The 14,364-nt window shown below is 51.5% G+C and overlaps 4 protein-coding genes across 4 annotated transcripts; 3 read left to right on the forward strand and 1 right to left on the reverse strand.

The window, feature by feature from the left end:
- Positions 1-1,014: 1,014 nt before the first annotated feature.
- FVEG_03224 (hypothetical protein) lies at positions 1,015-3,047 on the forward strand (the record flags this gene model as incomplete). The annotated part of the gene is made up of 3 exons (XM_018890835.1): positions 1,015-1,442; positions 1,498-1,730; positions 1,801-3,047. 3 exons carry the CDS (start codon positions 1,015-1,017, stop codon positions 3,045-3,047), a joined length of 1,908 nt encoding a protein of 635 aa, XP_018747226.1.
- Positions 3,048-3,864: 817 nt separating this feature from the next.
- FVEG_03223 (hypothetical protein) lies at positions 3,865-7,442 on the forward strand. The gene is made up of 2 exons (XM_018890834.1): positions 3,865-4,499; positions 4,550-7,442. The coding sequence occupies exons 1-2, from the start codon at positions 4,286-4,288 to the stop codon at positions 7,207-7,209; spliced, it is 2,874 nt and encodes a 957-aa protein (XP_018747225.1). The 5' UTR covers positions 3,865-4,285; the 3' UTR covers positions 7,210-7,442.
- Positions 7,252-8,346, reverse strand: FVEG_03222 (hypothetical protein). The gene has a single exon (XM_018890833.1). It carries the CDS (start codon positions 8,185-8,187, stop codon positions 7,549-7,551), a length of 639 nt encoding a protein of 212 aa, XP_018747224.1. The 5' UTR covers positions 8,188-8,346; the 3' UTR covers positions 7,252-7,548.
- Positions 8,347-9,640: 1,294 nt separating this feature from the next.
- Positions 9,641-14,252, forward strand: FVEG_03221 (hypothetical protein; the record flags this gene model as incomplete). Its single annotated transcript, XM_018890832.1, has 4 exons — positions 9,641-9,693; positions 9,761-9,832; positions 9,886-10,226; positions 10,277-14,252. 4 exons carry the CDS (start codon positions 9,641-9,643, stop codon positions 13,888-13,890), a joined length of 4,080 nt encoding a protein of 1,359 aa, XP_018747223.1. The 3' UTR covers positions 13,891-14,252.
- Between the last annotated feature and the right edge of the window lie 112 nt (positions 14,253-14,364).

Genomic DNA, 14,364 nt, shown 5'->3' on the forward strand with positions numbered 1-14,364 from the left:
CCGCCATTTAGATTTGAATTCTTCAACTCATGTCCATACACTGCCATACCCAAACTTGGTCAAGCCATGAGAATTCTGTCTTTTTCAGATTCTCAGAAAGTGTTTCTTCGTCTTCCACGTCTGCGAGTTCCTACCTTGTCAGCTCTTCGTGGTTTCTTTGAAGTGATACAGGACTTACGCGCGGTCCAGCGAAAGTAGTGCTGTTGCCACAGTGACACGAGTCCCACGATCAATTGAAGGATGCCGAATATGATGGAGATGATGACTTCGGCAGGAAGCATCGATTGAGTCATGACGCTTTCAATCTTGTTTGTATTGCTGGTAAAGATGGTTTGGCTTTGTGTATGCTTGCTGAGACCAACAAAATGATTTCTTTGAACTTGTCATCGAAAACAATGTGAAGAAAGTCATACCGAACTTTAATACGGTATAAAGAAGCCATAGCCCTTTTTAATAGTGCTCCAAAAAAAAGAATAGTAGTTTTGCAGCCGTAAAAGTGAATATGGCTTCCTTGCATGAAGAGCAGGTCTGGGTGAGCCAAGAGACTTCTGACATTAAATCAAGGTGCCAAAATGAACTGGCCTAAAAGCTTACCAGACTTAACTAGGTAAATCTTTCCATCACCCAGGATAGAGGTTCCGTGCTTATTAGTGGCTGTTGGTTGCTTGCATGACACCCATGTCCCAGCTCAAAATTGTAGTTTTGCATTCTCCTCGACGATTGGATTGAATCCCGTGGCGTACAGGGATTTGAAGAATTGTTGTTTTGTTTCCTCCCTGCTTCACCGCAAAATAGTAGTTTTGTAAAATGTGGTGAGGCTGACTGACTCTTACGTGTTGGCCCTCGTGGGAGCCTTCTTTTCTCTTTTTTGTTTCTTTTAAATTTCTTTACGACACCGCTCTCTCTCTCTTCGGTCTCTATTCATTCTATCCATCTTTATTCAGCGTCTTCCCTGACAGCAGTGGTCGATTCGCCTGCTAATAAGGCTACTGTGAAGTGTCACCAATACCCACCATGGATCCTCCCTGGTTCACAACGCCAAACGATTTCAGTGAATTCCACAATTTCGGTCAACCATTTCCTGGCACCCACCAACCTCCTAGTTTCAATGTTCCAGCTCCTCACGAACAGACTCTTGATGGACAATTTGTCATAGACCAGAGCCATTCATATGCTCCACCGGATCCAGCTTATGACTCCTTCATCCAAGGACTCCAGGATGGCTCCTCTGTTGACAACATGGATGGTTTGGGGGCCGCCCAAACTACGCCTATTCCTACAACGGGTCCTACCCGAAAGAGCAGGAAGAAAAAGGCCCCGACTCTACGTGATGAGGACTTTGAGCCATTCAAAGACCGAATCCTCGAACTCTATGAGACGCAAAAGTTGCCACTTCAGAAGGTCAAATCCATAATCGAGGAGGAATTCGGCTTCACCGCTCAGTAAGTGATCTCAACGTTAATGGAGTCAGACTCGTGGCTTACTGATCTGTGTCAGGCCACGACAGTATCAGACCCGAATAACCAAATGGGGCAAAGACAAGAATGTCAAGAAAGTGGAGATGAAAGCCATCGTCCGGAAGCATCAACAAAGAGAGATTGTCGAGACTGATAAAAGGAAGCTGTGTTTCACCGTCAGAGGCAAAGAGGTTGACGCCGGTAAGATCGACCGATGGATGGACAGGAATAATGTTCCACGAAATGATCTGTATGCTCCGAGTTCTGCAGCATGTAAGTTCAGTTCCGAAAAGCCTCAAGTTAATGCAGCTGACTTTGGATACCATAGCTACCCCATCCGTAGTCGATTGCAGAACAATCTCTGACAGAGGCTCCCTTGCCCACAGCCCAGCCTTATCAGAAATGAGCCTCACCTTCTCCTCCGGTGGCATCACACCAGTAGCCCAAAGTCCAGTGGCATCTTCTCCCGCACTCTCCGTACGAGGAATAATTCAAGGCCGCGGCAGTAATTTCACCGGACAAAGTCCAATGCCTTTCTTTCGAGCTCTTCCAGTCCAACTCCCGGCTTCCGATCTATCAGCTACAAGTCCTGCTTATCCACCGTCAAGATCTACATTAGTCCCCCAGCAGTATCGTTACAAACAAGATGAAGAAGATCGTCTACGATCAGAACTATCTGTGGCAGAGGCCTTGTTCGGCTCCGAGCATGTTGAGACCCTCCATATATTGACAATGCTGGCTGAAGTTCTTCTTCTTCAAGGGAGATACAGATCCGCCGAAGAGATGATTCGCAGAGCGGTTGCAGGCTATCTGAAGATAGCGAGGGGTGACGATAGCCGCACTCTCAATGATTTGGGGCTATTGGGGCAAGTTCTAATTTATCAGGGCCTCTATCTCCAAGCCTCAAAACTCCTGGAAGAATTACTTGAAACCGAAAGGGTGGCTTTTGGCGACGAGCATCGATCGACTCTGTCCTGCATGGCAATTCTGACAAAGCTGTATTTGTATTGGGGCCAGTGGGACAAGGTTGCTTTGCTTGCTGAACGAGTGCTAGAAATATCAAAGAGGAAATGGGGTGAAGCGGACTACGCTACGATGAAGAGCATGGCGGACCTGGGACTGGCATACATGTGGCTGAGCCGATTAGAAGAAAGCAAGCAGCTGATGGAACAGGCCTTCAAATTAAGCAAAAATGCCTTCGGGGAGGAGGATTTTCTGACGCTGAATATCATGTCCTACCTGCAAGCTTTATATGCACGACAGAGCAATTGGGTTGAGGCAGAGGTGACTGGAATGCAAGTTGTCAATACTTGCATGAGAACATTAGGCGAAGAACACCCGAGAATCCTGGTTGCCAAAGCAGATTTAATTGGTATATATTGCGGTCTAGGGCAACTAAAGAAAGCTGAAGAGACAGGAGAGCAAGTGCTCGAGGGGCTGAAGAGAACACTTGGGGAGAAGCATCCTCAGACACTGCAAACTGCAAGAAACCTAATAAATGTATACAGGAAGCAAGATAAACATGTAAAGGTTGAGGAGCTCGGGAGGTATATTCAGAAGATGAAAAGGGGTGAGCGGGAGGATACCTAGTGAGTGTAGTTCTTCCGAGTCCAGGGGAACTTGAAGCTCATTACTATAAATAAAAACATCACTCAACTTGAAGAGCTAAAGTTTTCAAGTTTATCTAGAGCCTAGGATGCAATTTGGCACCCAACATAATTTGTGAGTCTCATATGGTGGTGATGTGCCAAATTTACAAAGCTGCAAGACAGATAATGAGGAATAGGTCACGCGACATTAAGAAGGACACAGTAGGCTACTTATTGTTCACAAACAAGTCGTGGCTGTGATATTCAGTAATGAAGCGATTAGCTGTGAGGAATGCAGGCTGGTGCCTGACTAAGGCGATCGAGAGTTGTTGATGTAATGCTGACAGATTCTAATGTTGATGCCGATGCCGATGTTTAGACCACCCTACCCAAAGTTTATCATCGACGCCTCCCGCGTATGAGTGGGTACATCGAGATACAGTTTAGACTGCCCTGTAGATTCGGCATAGCCAGATGATAACGTTGGCAGAGGTTTTGACTGTCGCAAAGCATTAGAACTTGAGATCTAGTCAGATACTGGTATAAGCGATGTTTTAATATCGCATCATTTTCACGAATCTTTTCAAACAAATTCTGTAGGGCTGCTTCAGTTGCATAAGCGCTCAGCCATTCCTCCACCGCTAGAGCCAGTTGGGAAGGGTTCCCTTTTTTGGCTGCCGTCCCCTCTCGGCAGAGCGAGTGCAAGCCCAGGCCATTCCAGGGCAACAGCCAATGCCAAATCTCAGATGAGCGGGGACTTGTTTTGGTCTGGTCGTGGCCTGGACCTTGATTCGGAGCCTCCACCTCCACTGGGCTCTCTCTCTAATCTTCCCGAGCACTCCATCCCGCCCGCCCATTACCACCATCCTTGAATGTTTGGTTATCCATCTTTATCCATCCATCCTCCGTCTCTTTACTTGTTTTGGTCACATATCATCCACCAACTTTGTTCGAGTCTTTGTTCTTGCCGATAGACTTGTTATTTCTTGTATTAGCACCTTCACTCAAGCCCCTTCCTTCGATTGCGTCACGACATCTCGACGGCTCCTTGTTGCCTGCTGTGCTCGTTCTGTTGTGACACTATCATCTCAACGTTTTTAACCGCCAGGCTTACGCCGCCCACGCATACGCATCACGTATCTTTTTCCGTCTCTGACCGCTGGCTTGCGCTCAACCGTCTTGCCGCCAGATCATCGCGAATTGCTACATCAACAGGGGCCCGAGGCCTCGAATATCCCAATGTCGAATAAGAACGAGGCCTTGCCCTCGATGGATCCCTTCTCACCTGCACATCAACCCGACGAGGGTTACTCCGAAGATCCTCTCACACCGACCGTCAATCAAGAGTTATCGAGCGCTCTATCGACTGCTCTTGCTACGCTGCGTTCTCCCTCCGACCTGAGCACATGGCTTGTCGCGAACTCGTCGCTTCTGCCCCTCGAGGTCAGAACAGGTACGTTGTGTTGATCAGATTGCTGGGGTCTATTTGCTGATTGTTGATAGAACTGACCATGGCGCTACTCGACAACTTGCCCACGTCCGTCATCGCAGAGATCGTCCACCGACTGAATCCAAGACTTTACATCGATTTTATTCAATACCTTCCCGCTGAGATCTGTCTTAAGATTCTAGGTTTTCTCGATCCTGTTTCCCTCGTGAGCGTTACGCAGACATGCCGCGCCTGGTACGAGTTGGCGCTTGATCGAAAGCTATGGGAGCGCCTATACTATATGGAGGGGTGGAAGACCATCATGAGCGAGATCGAAGCCTGTGAGACTAAGGTTAACAACGGCCTCGATCACTCAATTCGTCACCTTAACCGACTCCAGTCGATGCAGGACGCCCACCCCAACAAGATTCGTGCCGTTGTCAATTCGGATGAGGACCTCGAGATGACAGATGGTGACCGCACGCCTGGACCTAGCGAGACCTTGGCTGGTGGAAGCATGTTCGGTAGCCCTTCTTCCTCATTCTCGTCGAGTCGACCTGCGATCGTGCCCATGGGCGAGATGGACCTTGATGGGTTGTCGAGTAGAAACCCGAGCTTGGATCGAACACTTTCATCATCGTCCGACAGCAGAGGAAAGCGTAAAGAACCCAGCGACGATACCGAGTCCTCTCTCGCCTCAATGTCGCTAGCCGATGCAGCCAACACATTACCGCCTTCATCATTGTACATTTGGGATGTGGGTCGATCACGATATCGTATCAACTGGCGCTATCTGTACGGCATGCGACGGAAGTTGGAGGCGAATTGGGAGCTTGGAAAATACACCACTTTCCAATTTCCTCATCCCAATTTCCCCGAGGAAGGACATCAAGAGTGCGTTTATGCTCTACAGTTCGACAAAGACTACTTGGTGAGCGGTAGCAGGGATCAGACCATGCGTATCTGGAATGTTCGCACCCGCCGACTTGTCCGACCACCTTTGACGGGACACATGGGCTCCGTCCTGTGTCTCCAGTTCGATGCTGACCCTGAAGAAGATCTCCTTGTTTCTGGAAGCAGTGACTCCAACGTCTTCATCTGGAAGTTTTCGACTGGTGAGCTGGTGCAGAAACTAACAAGAGCTCATCACGAGTCCGTTCTCAATGTGCGTTTTGATAAAAGAATCCTGGTTACGTCTTCCAAGGATAAGACGATCAAGATCTTCAACAGGCGCCCTTTGAGACATGGCGATTTGGGCTATAACGGCGGCGATCTAGTCGGTCCAGTACCTGTTCACCTGCGAAGGTACGGTTATGAGCCGGACCTTTCCCAGGAACTTCCCGTCAAGCCTCCATTCACCATGATCGGTCGTCTGGATGGACATAGTGCTGCCGTAAATGCGATTCAAGTTCGTGACGAGACCATTGTTTCCGTATCGGGAGATAGGCATATCAAGATATGGAGTTGGCCAGATCAGGCCTGTACCCGGACGATCCCGGCACACGACAAGGGAATCGCGTGCGTGGAGTTTGATGGGCGCAGAATCGTTAGTGGCAGCAGTGATTGGGAAGTCTGCATCTTTGATGCACCTACTGGCCTTAAGGTTGCTCAGTTGCGAGGACACGCCCACCTGGTGCGTACTGTCCAGGCGGGATTCGGTGATCTGCCGTACAGCACAGCAGAAGACTGGGCGGAGGCCAAGGCGGTTGATGCTGAGTACATGCGCGCGCTTGAGGCTGGTGAGATTGACAATGCCATGGACCGAAGACATAGGAGAGACCGTCGGGCAAATGCTGGAAGCTCTCGACCTCAGGATGTTCAGGCATACGGTGCCAAGGTTCCCCCGGGAGGTGGTGGAGGCCGAAAGTATGGTCGCATTGTATCTGGTTCCTATGATCAGAGCATTATTATCTGGCGACGCGACAAGGAAGGGGTTTGGAAGCCCGCAATTCATCTCCGACAGGAAGAGGCGGCTGCTGCTGCCCAGCGTGAGGCTGCGGCCAGCTTGTCGAGCGCAACGTCGAACGTCGCGGTTGCCGGATCTCTGGCTAGTAGGTCTTCACATACGTCCACAATCGTGCCTCGATCTCCGCCTACGAGCGGCACTCCTCTCGGGCCTTTGATGCTGCGCGATCACCACGGGGATTCTCAACGAACGGCAAGCTCATATCAAGTGCTGATCGACCAAGCGGTTCCCCTTGGGCCCACCTCGTTACAACATGTACTTGCAACATACCCGATTGCGCTGGCTCATCATTCCTACCTACAAACCGCCATCGAACGCGAGACGTCGCCTTTGATCCGAGCCCAGCTTAGAGGGGTGGTAACGGATGCTTTGGCTCACCTCCAGATTCGTCAGATGCCGATGCGAAAGCAGTCGAGTTCTGGTAGTTCTCACATGTCCAGCGATAGCGGCCGTACCAACCCGAGATCCGGTCAAATGCCTCATGCGGTGCCCGTCCCAGGAGGACCAGCTGCGCAACCTCCGGCTGTTCATGCACAAGGTGCGCCTCCCGGACAGCCAGCTCAACCTCCAATCCACAATGGCCATCATGCAGGCCATCATCCTCATATCGCCGCGGCCGAGAACACGTCAGCACGAGTCTTCAAACTACAATTTGACGCGCATAAAATTATCTGCTGTAGTCAAACTCCAACAATTGTTGGATGGGATTTCTGTAATAAGGATCCCGCATTGGAAGAAGCTGTTCGATTCTTTGCAACTGTCGACTAGATCTGTAATTCTGAAGCATAAATGTATAAATCAGAAAGCATTCTTTTGAGCGAGGGAGTTGGGTTATATTGGCTTGGCAGAGTCTTATCGAGAATAACTGCATGATCCAGGAGTTCCACTGGCGATAGTACTGTTGAGTGCTTTATATGTTCAAGTGCATGCTAGACACCTGCGTATACTCGGGATCGATAGTAGAAAATACAAGTTTGATGCATTCGTAACAATAATGGAAGAGTGAAATAATGTGCTTGGGTGACCCTACGAACCTAACCAACGCCGTGACAAGCAAAATCCATGTAGAAATCTTAGAAGTCCACAATGATCCAGTAACACCGTTCGTTAACCAGCAACCTGCTTCACCTTGTCCTCAGTCTGAGGAGGCTCGTCCACAAACTCTGGCACGACCTCATCCTGTAAGAAACCCGGCACAGCACCACCCATCTCATGCTCCATCTCAACCTCCATCCCCAACGCCTCCAACTCAGCATCCAGCTCATCCTCCTCCACGTCCTCAGGGATATCATAACTCCTCGCCAAACTCTCCTGAATCTCATTACCCACATCCATCAGATCCGCCATCTCATCCTGCAACCTCTCAATCTTGTCGATGTCGATCTTGCCGTACTGCTTCTTCAGCTCCTTATTCGTCGTCTTCATCGCATCCACCTGCGTCATCACGTTCTTGAGGTTGTCCTGCATGTTGCTCGCCTGCTCCATGTTCCACACTTGGCTCTCGAGCTTGTCCTTCTCCGCCTCGTACGCCTTGCGGCGCTGCAGCACCTTGAGGGCCTTTTGCTTCATCGCTTGCTTGCCGGGGCCTTCACGCATGCGGGACAGCTTTTCTTGGTAGGCGCCGAGCTCGGCGTTGAGAGCTTTGAGTTTGGTGTCGAGGGAGGATATGCGGGTGTCGAGGTTGGTTATGGCGCCGTTGAGGGTGGGTTTGGGGCCCGCGGGTTTGGAGCCGAAGAGGCGGTTCATCTTGATGTTTGTAGGGATCTATGATAATGAAGAAGAGGGTTTTGCCGTGGTGGTGGGTTGTAGAGGGCAGATGCGCGGTGTGTGTCGTGGTGGTGGTGATTGTAAGGGTCGGAGATGGTGGCCTGGAGGGATGACGTTCACTGCGCACGCGGCTCAAATGGATGGAGTGAGTGGCATGAAGCGAGCGGCGGGCGGGCCACACCCCGCCTTGGATCTGAGACTCAAATCGAGCTACCCTAGAGCTAGAGTGTGAAAATTCAAGAATCAAAGTTTAGAGCACAATTTCGACACACTTTAAGCGAGTAACTAATAGAAAGGTGCATTCAAAATATTTAGATACATTTTTTGCAACAATGCAGTAGTCTTCCAAGGCTGTCCCAGCCCATTCGTGTTGGGTTGCTACAATTGTCGCATTCTACATCGACAGGACCCGCAGAAAGTAAACAAACATTCTTGTCGAGCCGAGCAGAAAAGACCCCGACCTGGTTTAGCATATCCGCTGGTTCCCGCTTATAGTCCAGGGATTTTGATCACAGATGTCAAATTTAATGCTATCGTTCAGTTTGTGGTACTCGAAACGAACATATGGCTTGAGCAGAGACGGGAGCCATTTCTGGCTCAGGTGAGACATGCTTTTACTCGACACGGGAGAAGCTCATTAGAATGGAATAGCCAAGCTCAGGGCAAGACGGTACGGCACTTCAGTGTCATTCATGGAATGTGATTGGTCTGTCGACTGTGTCAGTATCTAACTCCGATCTACCTTACATCTTTAAGCATGTTCCAACGTCTTGAGTTGACATTTGGAGCCTCGATAAACAATAATGGCGGAATCGCTGTCAAACAATGAATACTGGCGATAATAGAGTAAAATCAATCTCATTTTAGACCCTATTGATCCTTGGCACTCTCATTTACTAGAGGTAGATCGTGGTGGTCTGTGGTTCGACAATGATCACTCGGACCAAACGTAAATGTCACCAGCGCCAGTGAATCAACAGTTGAACAACAATAGCCTACAGTAACAAGAATCGCTGGCCTCACAGCAAGTAAAGTCTCAATTGTTTACTTCTGCTTCTCATTGACAGGCCGTCACTGCTCGCCAGCTGCCAGCAGTGGACCCTGAAAGCGGTGACCATTCACGCCCCACAATTATCTGGTGCCCACAGACGCGTCTGGAGCTCCAAGCCCAAAGCGCCTCCATCTTCGCAGCCCACATCGAAATTCATTCCGCAAAACAAAACAATCTCTCCAGCTTCTTTGCGCACCAGCACTTGACTTCACCAACGATCTCTTCACGAACTCAACTGCTACTTCGCAAACACTTTCTTCACAGTCTTCAGCTTCTGCAAGCTTTACTTTCACACTTTTCGCATCCTCTTCGCTTCGTTACCCCGTATCGCGGGAGGTTTGTTTACTTTAGAAACCTTCTCTTCCGCGCTGCATCTTTGCGATGGCGGCGAAGGACGTCCCCAAATGGGGCTTTGGGCAAGAGCCCATGCAACTGTGAGTATTGATTCCGATCGTGAAGATGTCATGCCGTCTCCTGAGAATACTGACATTTTATTTGCAGTAAACCGGTTGCTCCAGACTTCATCCCGCATTTCGCGACCACTGGCGACACTCGTGTCGACGCCGGCAAGACGTAGGTTTTCTCGACCGTTGAACTCAAATCAGCCTCACTAACGGTTCCGATAGATTCCTCAGCTTTGGAAACTTTGCGTTCAAGAAGCCACTTACCCGACCGCCCGCGTGGGAACGGGTTCCTACACAGTCGCTCGCTGCTCCCAGCTCCAACCGACAGATCATGCGCCGAGTCACGGTTTCCAACAGCCTCCAGCTCGATACACCCTTCGTCATCTTCCCAAATGTCTCCGCCATTCCTATCCCTACTCGCGAAGAGCTCGGTTTCGACCTTACTCTTCCTCGCAAAGTCCAACGATTAGAATCCTACAAATCTGTGGATAGAGAACCAGTGTTTGAGGATTTCTTGATGTTCTCGCATGCACAGCACATGCACAATCTCATGAGAGCCAAGGGTAAGCAGCTCCTCAAAACTGTGCTGAAATTTGACTGACATTTACTCTAGTTCATATTGCGAACGGCCTTCTCGAGACTTACTCTGGTCATACACGCGAAGACGTGAAGGCTATCGAACAAGGAGCCCGACAAATCGTTCCGGTCAAGCGAGCTGCTAGCATCATCAGCACCGACGTTGTCGATACAGACGGCTCTCCTATTACCCTGGCGCCCGCCAGAGGTAACCGATTCCTAACCTACGACGATGTGCTTCGCAAGATTCAAGATGCCAACGAGTCCGGAAAACAGTCCGTCAATCTCAGGGACGCGTCCATCACAGAGGTCACCACCGCACTGCAAAACAGTCGTCGGGATCCTCGAAAGCGCCTTGCTGCTCTCGGCGAGCCCGAACTCTCCACTATCTTGGACGAAGAGGAGCCAGAGAGCCCCATCGCGGTTCAGGAGCCTGTTGAAGAGTCTGTTCTCTTCCCTGGGTCGCCTTCTCCCTCGAAGCGACTTACTCGTCTCATCACCAGCGACACCATCAAGAAGAGTGTCCGCCGACTTTCGAAGCTTGCCAAACGCATCCAAGGTTCTCCTTCCAAGTCGTCTCCTTCGAAATCGTCCCCTTCGAAGTCTTCTCCTTCTAAGTCGAAGCATGCTTCCTCACCTCTCGCCCAGCGTTCCAGCCCTGTCTATGGATCTGCTGCCAAGGACAACATGTCCACTGAGTCCGTCGCTGACTCTCCCGCCCGCCCTGGCCGAACTTTCCGAGTGCCATCTGAGTGCGACTCGTCTTCTTTCGAAGATACCGGTCTCCCAGAGACCCCCAACAAATCCTCGTCGCCTGTCATGAACTACTCGCGACCCATCGCTCCCACTCCCTCTCAGTGGAACCGGGTTGAGCCCTCAACTCCTGCTACTCCTGCTGCCCAGAGTGCTCCTTTCAACCCCTCCTCCCCTCAGCAGACCGACAGTCCCATCGGTCTCGCTGCCCTTCTTCCTGTCATCCTCCCTCCCGCTACTCCCAAGCCACACGGTTGCACACTTGAAGTCCTTGAGCCTAGTGAGACCTTCGACTTCGGGAAAACAACTTCTTTCGGTAGCTCCAACTCGTGGATGTTTTCTTCTCCTCAGCCCACCGAGCCAATCCGTATCAAGGCCGGTAACCAGGCGCGTCGTCGTCGCAGCGAACCTCTGCTCCGCAAGTTCCTCGACACCCGAGCTCGACGTCTTTCGTCCTCTCCACAGAAGGTCCAATTCCAACAGGAAGCGATCTTCAATGATGACATTTCCATTGCCTCGCTGTTCGACATTACTTATGAGTCACCCGCGAAGGCCGCTGCCATCGATGCAGCCGACGAGACTACTGTTCTCGATTCTATTACTTCTCCCTCCAAAGAGCCTGCAGCTGTAAGCGCGGACGAGCAAACTCTTCCTCTTGACACAATTATGGAGGAGAGTGTTGCGACTGAAGCTGATCCCATTGAGGCAGCCAACGAGACTTCTGTTCTCGATTCTACTATTCCTCCTTCCGATGAGCCTGCAGCTGATAGCGCGGCCGAACACACTCTTTCTCTTGACACACCTATGGAGGAGAGTGTTGCTTCTGTTACTACTTCACCCAACGAGCCTGCAGCTGAAAGCGCGGCCGAGCATACCCTTCCTCTTGACACACCTACGGAGGAGAGTGTTGCTACTGATGCTGATCCCATTGAGGCAGCCAAACCTACCGAAGGCGAGTCCAACTTGGGCTATGCCAGTGTTCTCACTGAGAACCTCTGGATGCGAGACCTGAATTCTTCACCCAGCGTAGCTCCCACCAACCGCCAGGACGGGCAGCACAGTTCCATGCAGCCACCCACTATCGTTGCCGAGACACCTGTCACCAAAGCTCCCACCTCTTCTGAAAGTGTTGTAAACATCGATGTACGAGAGAACCCTGACATTTTCGGAACTCAGATTTCATCACCTCCTGCCCCGATCCCTATCCAGAATCTTTCTCGCATGGCCGACGACGCCTGCAATGGCCACGCTAAGGTCGTGGTCACTGAGGAAAACGGTAGACTCTTTGTCCGATTTAAGCTGTCGGCCAGATATGCCCACATGTTCCCTGCAAGCCAAGGGTTCAACGATTCTCTCTCGTTCTCTCCATCCGTCGACATTTCTACACCAAGACCCCGACCCGTTAACCCCACTACGCAGACTCCTGATCTCAACAGCTTCGGTGACGTTACCAGCCCATCTCCCAGCGTAATGCAGACCCCCGAGCCTCAATCTACCGAGTCACTCCTCAAGACACCTGATATCAACGGTGTCGGTGTTATCGACCGCTCCTCCCCCGGTGAATTTGATACACCTGAACTTCCTCAGCATGACAACACTCTTGTCTTCGGCGAACCTTCAACAGTCGACCGACCTTCTTCTATTCGACGTACTACCCGCCGTCAGAGCGAGATGACTCCCTTAAAGCGTGCTACAAGAAACGCAATGGGCATCTCCCAGGGGCCCGCCACACCCAAATTCTCTCCTCCAGCAGCCGATAATGGCGAACACACCTTAATCATAGAAGAAACACCCGCTAAGCGGGACGATGAAACACCTGCTCAGCAGGTCGAGACTCCAGCAGCTCCCCCTATCCAGGAGGTAGAAGCCGCTCCTGCTGCCAACAATGGTGGCCAAGACTTGGACAGCCCAGGCCGAGATTACTTACGCGCGTTCATCAGCCAGAATCGCCGAACTACCGCTTCCGCTTCCGCTACTGATACTGCTACTGCTACCACCAAAGAATCCTCAACTACCGTTGCCACAGACACCACCGCTCTCACACCCGCAGCAGAAATCATCCCTGCCGTCACCACTACCGAAACTGGATCCCCAATCGCACCAGCAGCCAAGCGCCAGCCTCTCGGAGCTCGAAGCCCTAACAGGGGCAGTCCCGTGAAGGCCAAGCGAAAGGCGGATTGTGACGCAGACGAGGAATCTCCCGCAAAGAAGTCCAAGATGGACAACGCGGCGAGTGAGGCAAGAGGGTCGATCCGTCAGGTCACCCGAAAGACCAAGGCTAAGCGCCAGAGGGCAGAGTTGGCCATCGACATGACGGATCTTCCCTCTGCCTCCACCACCACCACCACCACCGACACTCCCAACGGCAAGCAGGTTGACGAGCTTGCGCCCAACACATCCACCCGCCGATCGTCTCGGCTCCGAAGCCAGGAGAACCCAAGCAGCGCTCCCAAGTCGTCGCTGCCTACTCCCATCAAGCTCGGCCGGGCCGGTGCGGGCCGCAGCCTCCCAAAGAAGGCTCGCAGCGAGGAAGACGAGTTGGCTCGCAAGACGCGGGCCAACACCAAGCGGAACATGGGTAAGGCTGAGTTCCCTGCCGAGGTCCTCGTTAGAATTGCGGACGAGGCAGAGAAGAACTCTGACCAGGGTGAGGGTGAGAAGTCGGAGAGGCCAGCAACTGGTCGACGCGTGGGGTGGAACCAGCCCCTGGAGAAGGTGCAGGGAGAGGAGCCCAAGAAGGGGCGGGCCAAGGGCAAGGCCACACAAGGACAGACGGGCATCTCGAAGCCCAAGGCGAAGCGGGCCACCAAGGTGGCAGCGGATCTGGGCATGGTGGCCAACGGCACACCCGCCAAACCTCAGCGCGTGACGCGCTCCAGCGCACGCTCTGGGGTTTGAGCACCCAGAAGTCTCCCGACAAATGGAGACGGCTGCCTTGGTGGTTGGCGGCTTTGCTTTTGTTTGACGATTTTTTGCTTTCGACATCGCTGGCACCAGTTGGTGCACAAGAACAAGGATGACGATGACTTCTTTTTTTTGGCGGCGTTCGGGAGGGAGGGCTCCCGACGTCCTTTTCACGAGGGCACGATGCATTGCGAGGCGTTGGTGGTTGCGCAAAGATACCACATTTTGGAAGTTTTTGGGACCTGTTTTCGGCGGACGACGCAGGTCGGTGTACGGGTTTAAAGTCCTCGAGATGAGGCTGGAAAACATAGATGCCCCGGATGGGCCATTGTACGAGAATAAGACTTGATTCACACATGATATTGCCTTGCTTTGTGATTTGCCAGATCTGATTTATTGAATGACTTGCTGAAGAGCAACCTGTCGCTTTTTGTTATGGTTGTTGTAATAGCCTTGGTCTCCCAACAA

This window comes from Fusarium verticillioides, chromosome 5, assembly GCF_000149555.1.
Source record: "Fusarium verticillioides 7600 chromosome 5, whole genome shotgun sequence".
Lineage (NCBI taxonomy): Eukaryota > Fungi > Ascomycota > Sordariomycetes > Hypocreales > Nectriaceae > Fusarium > Fusarium verticillioides.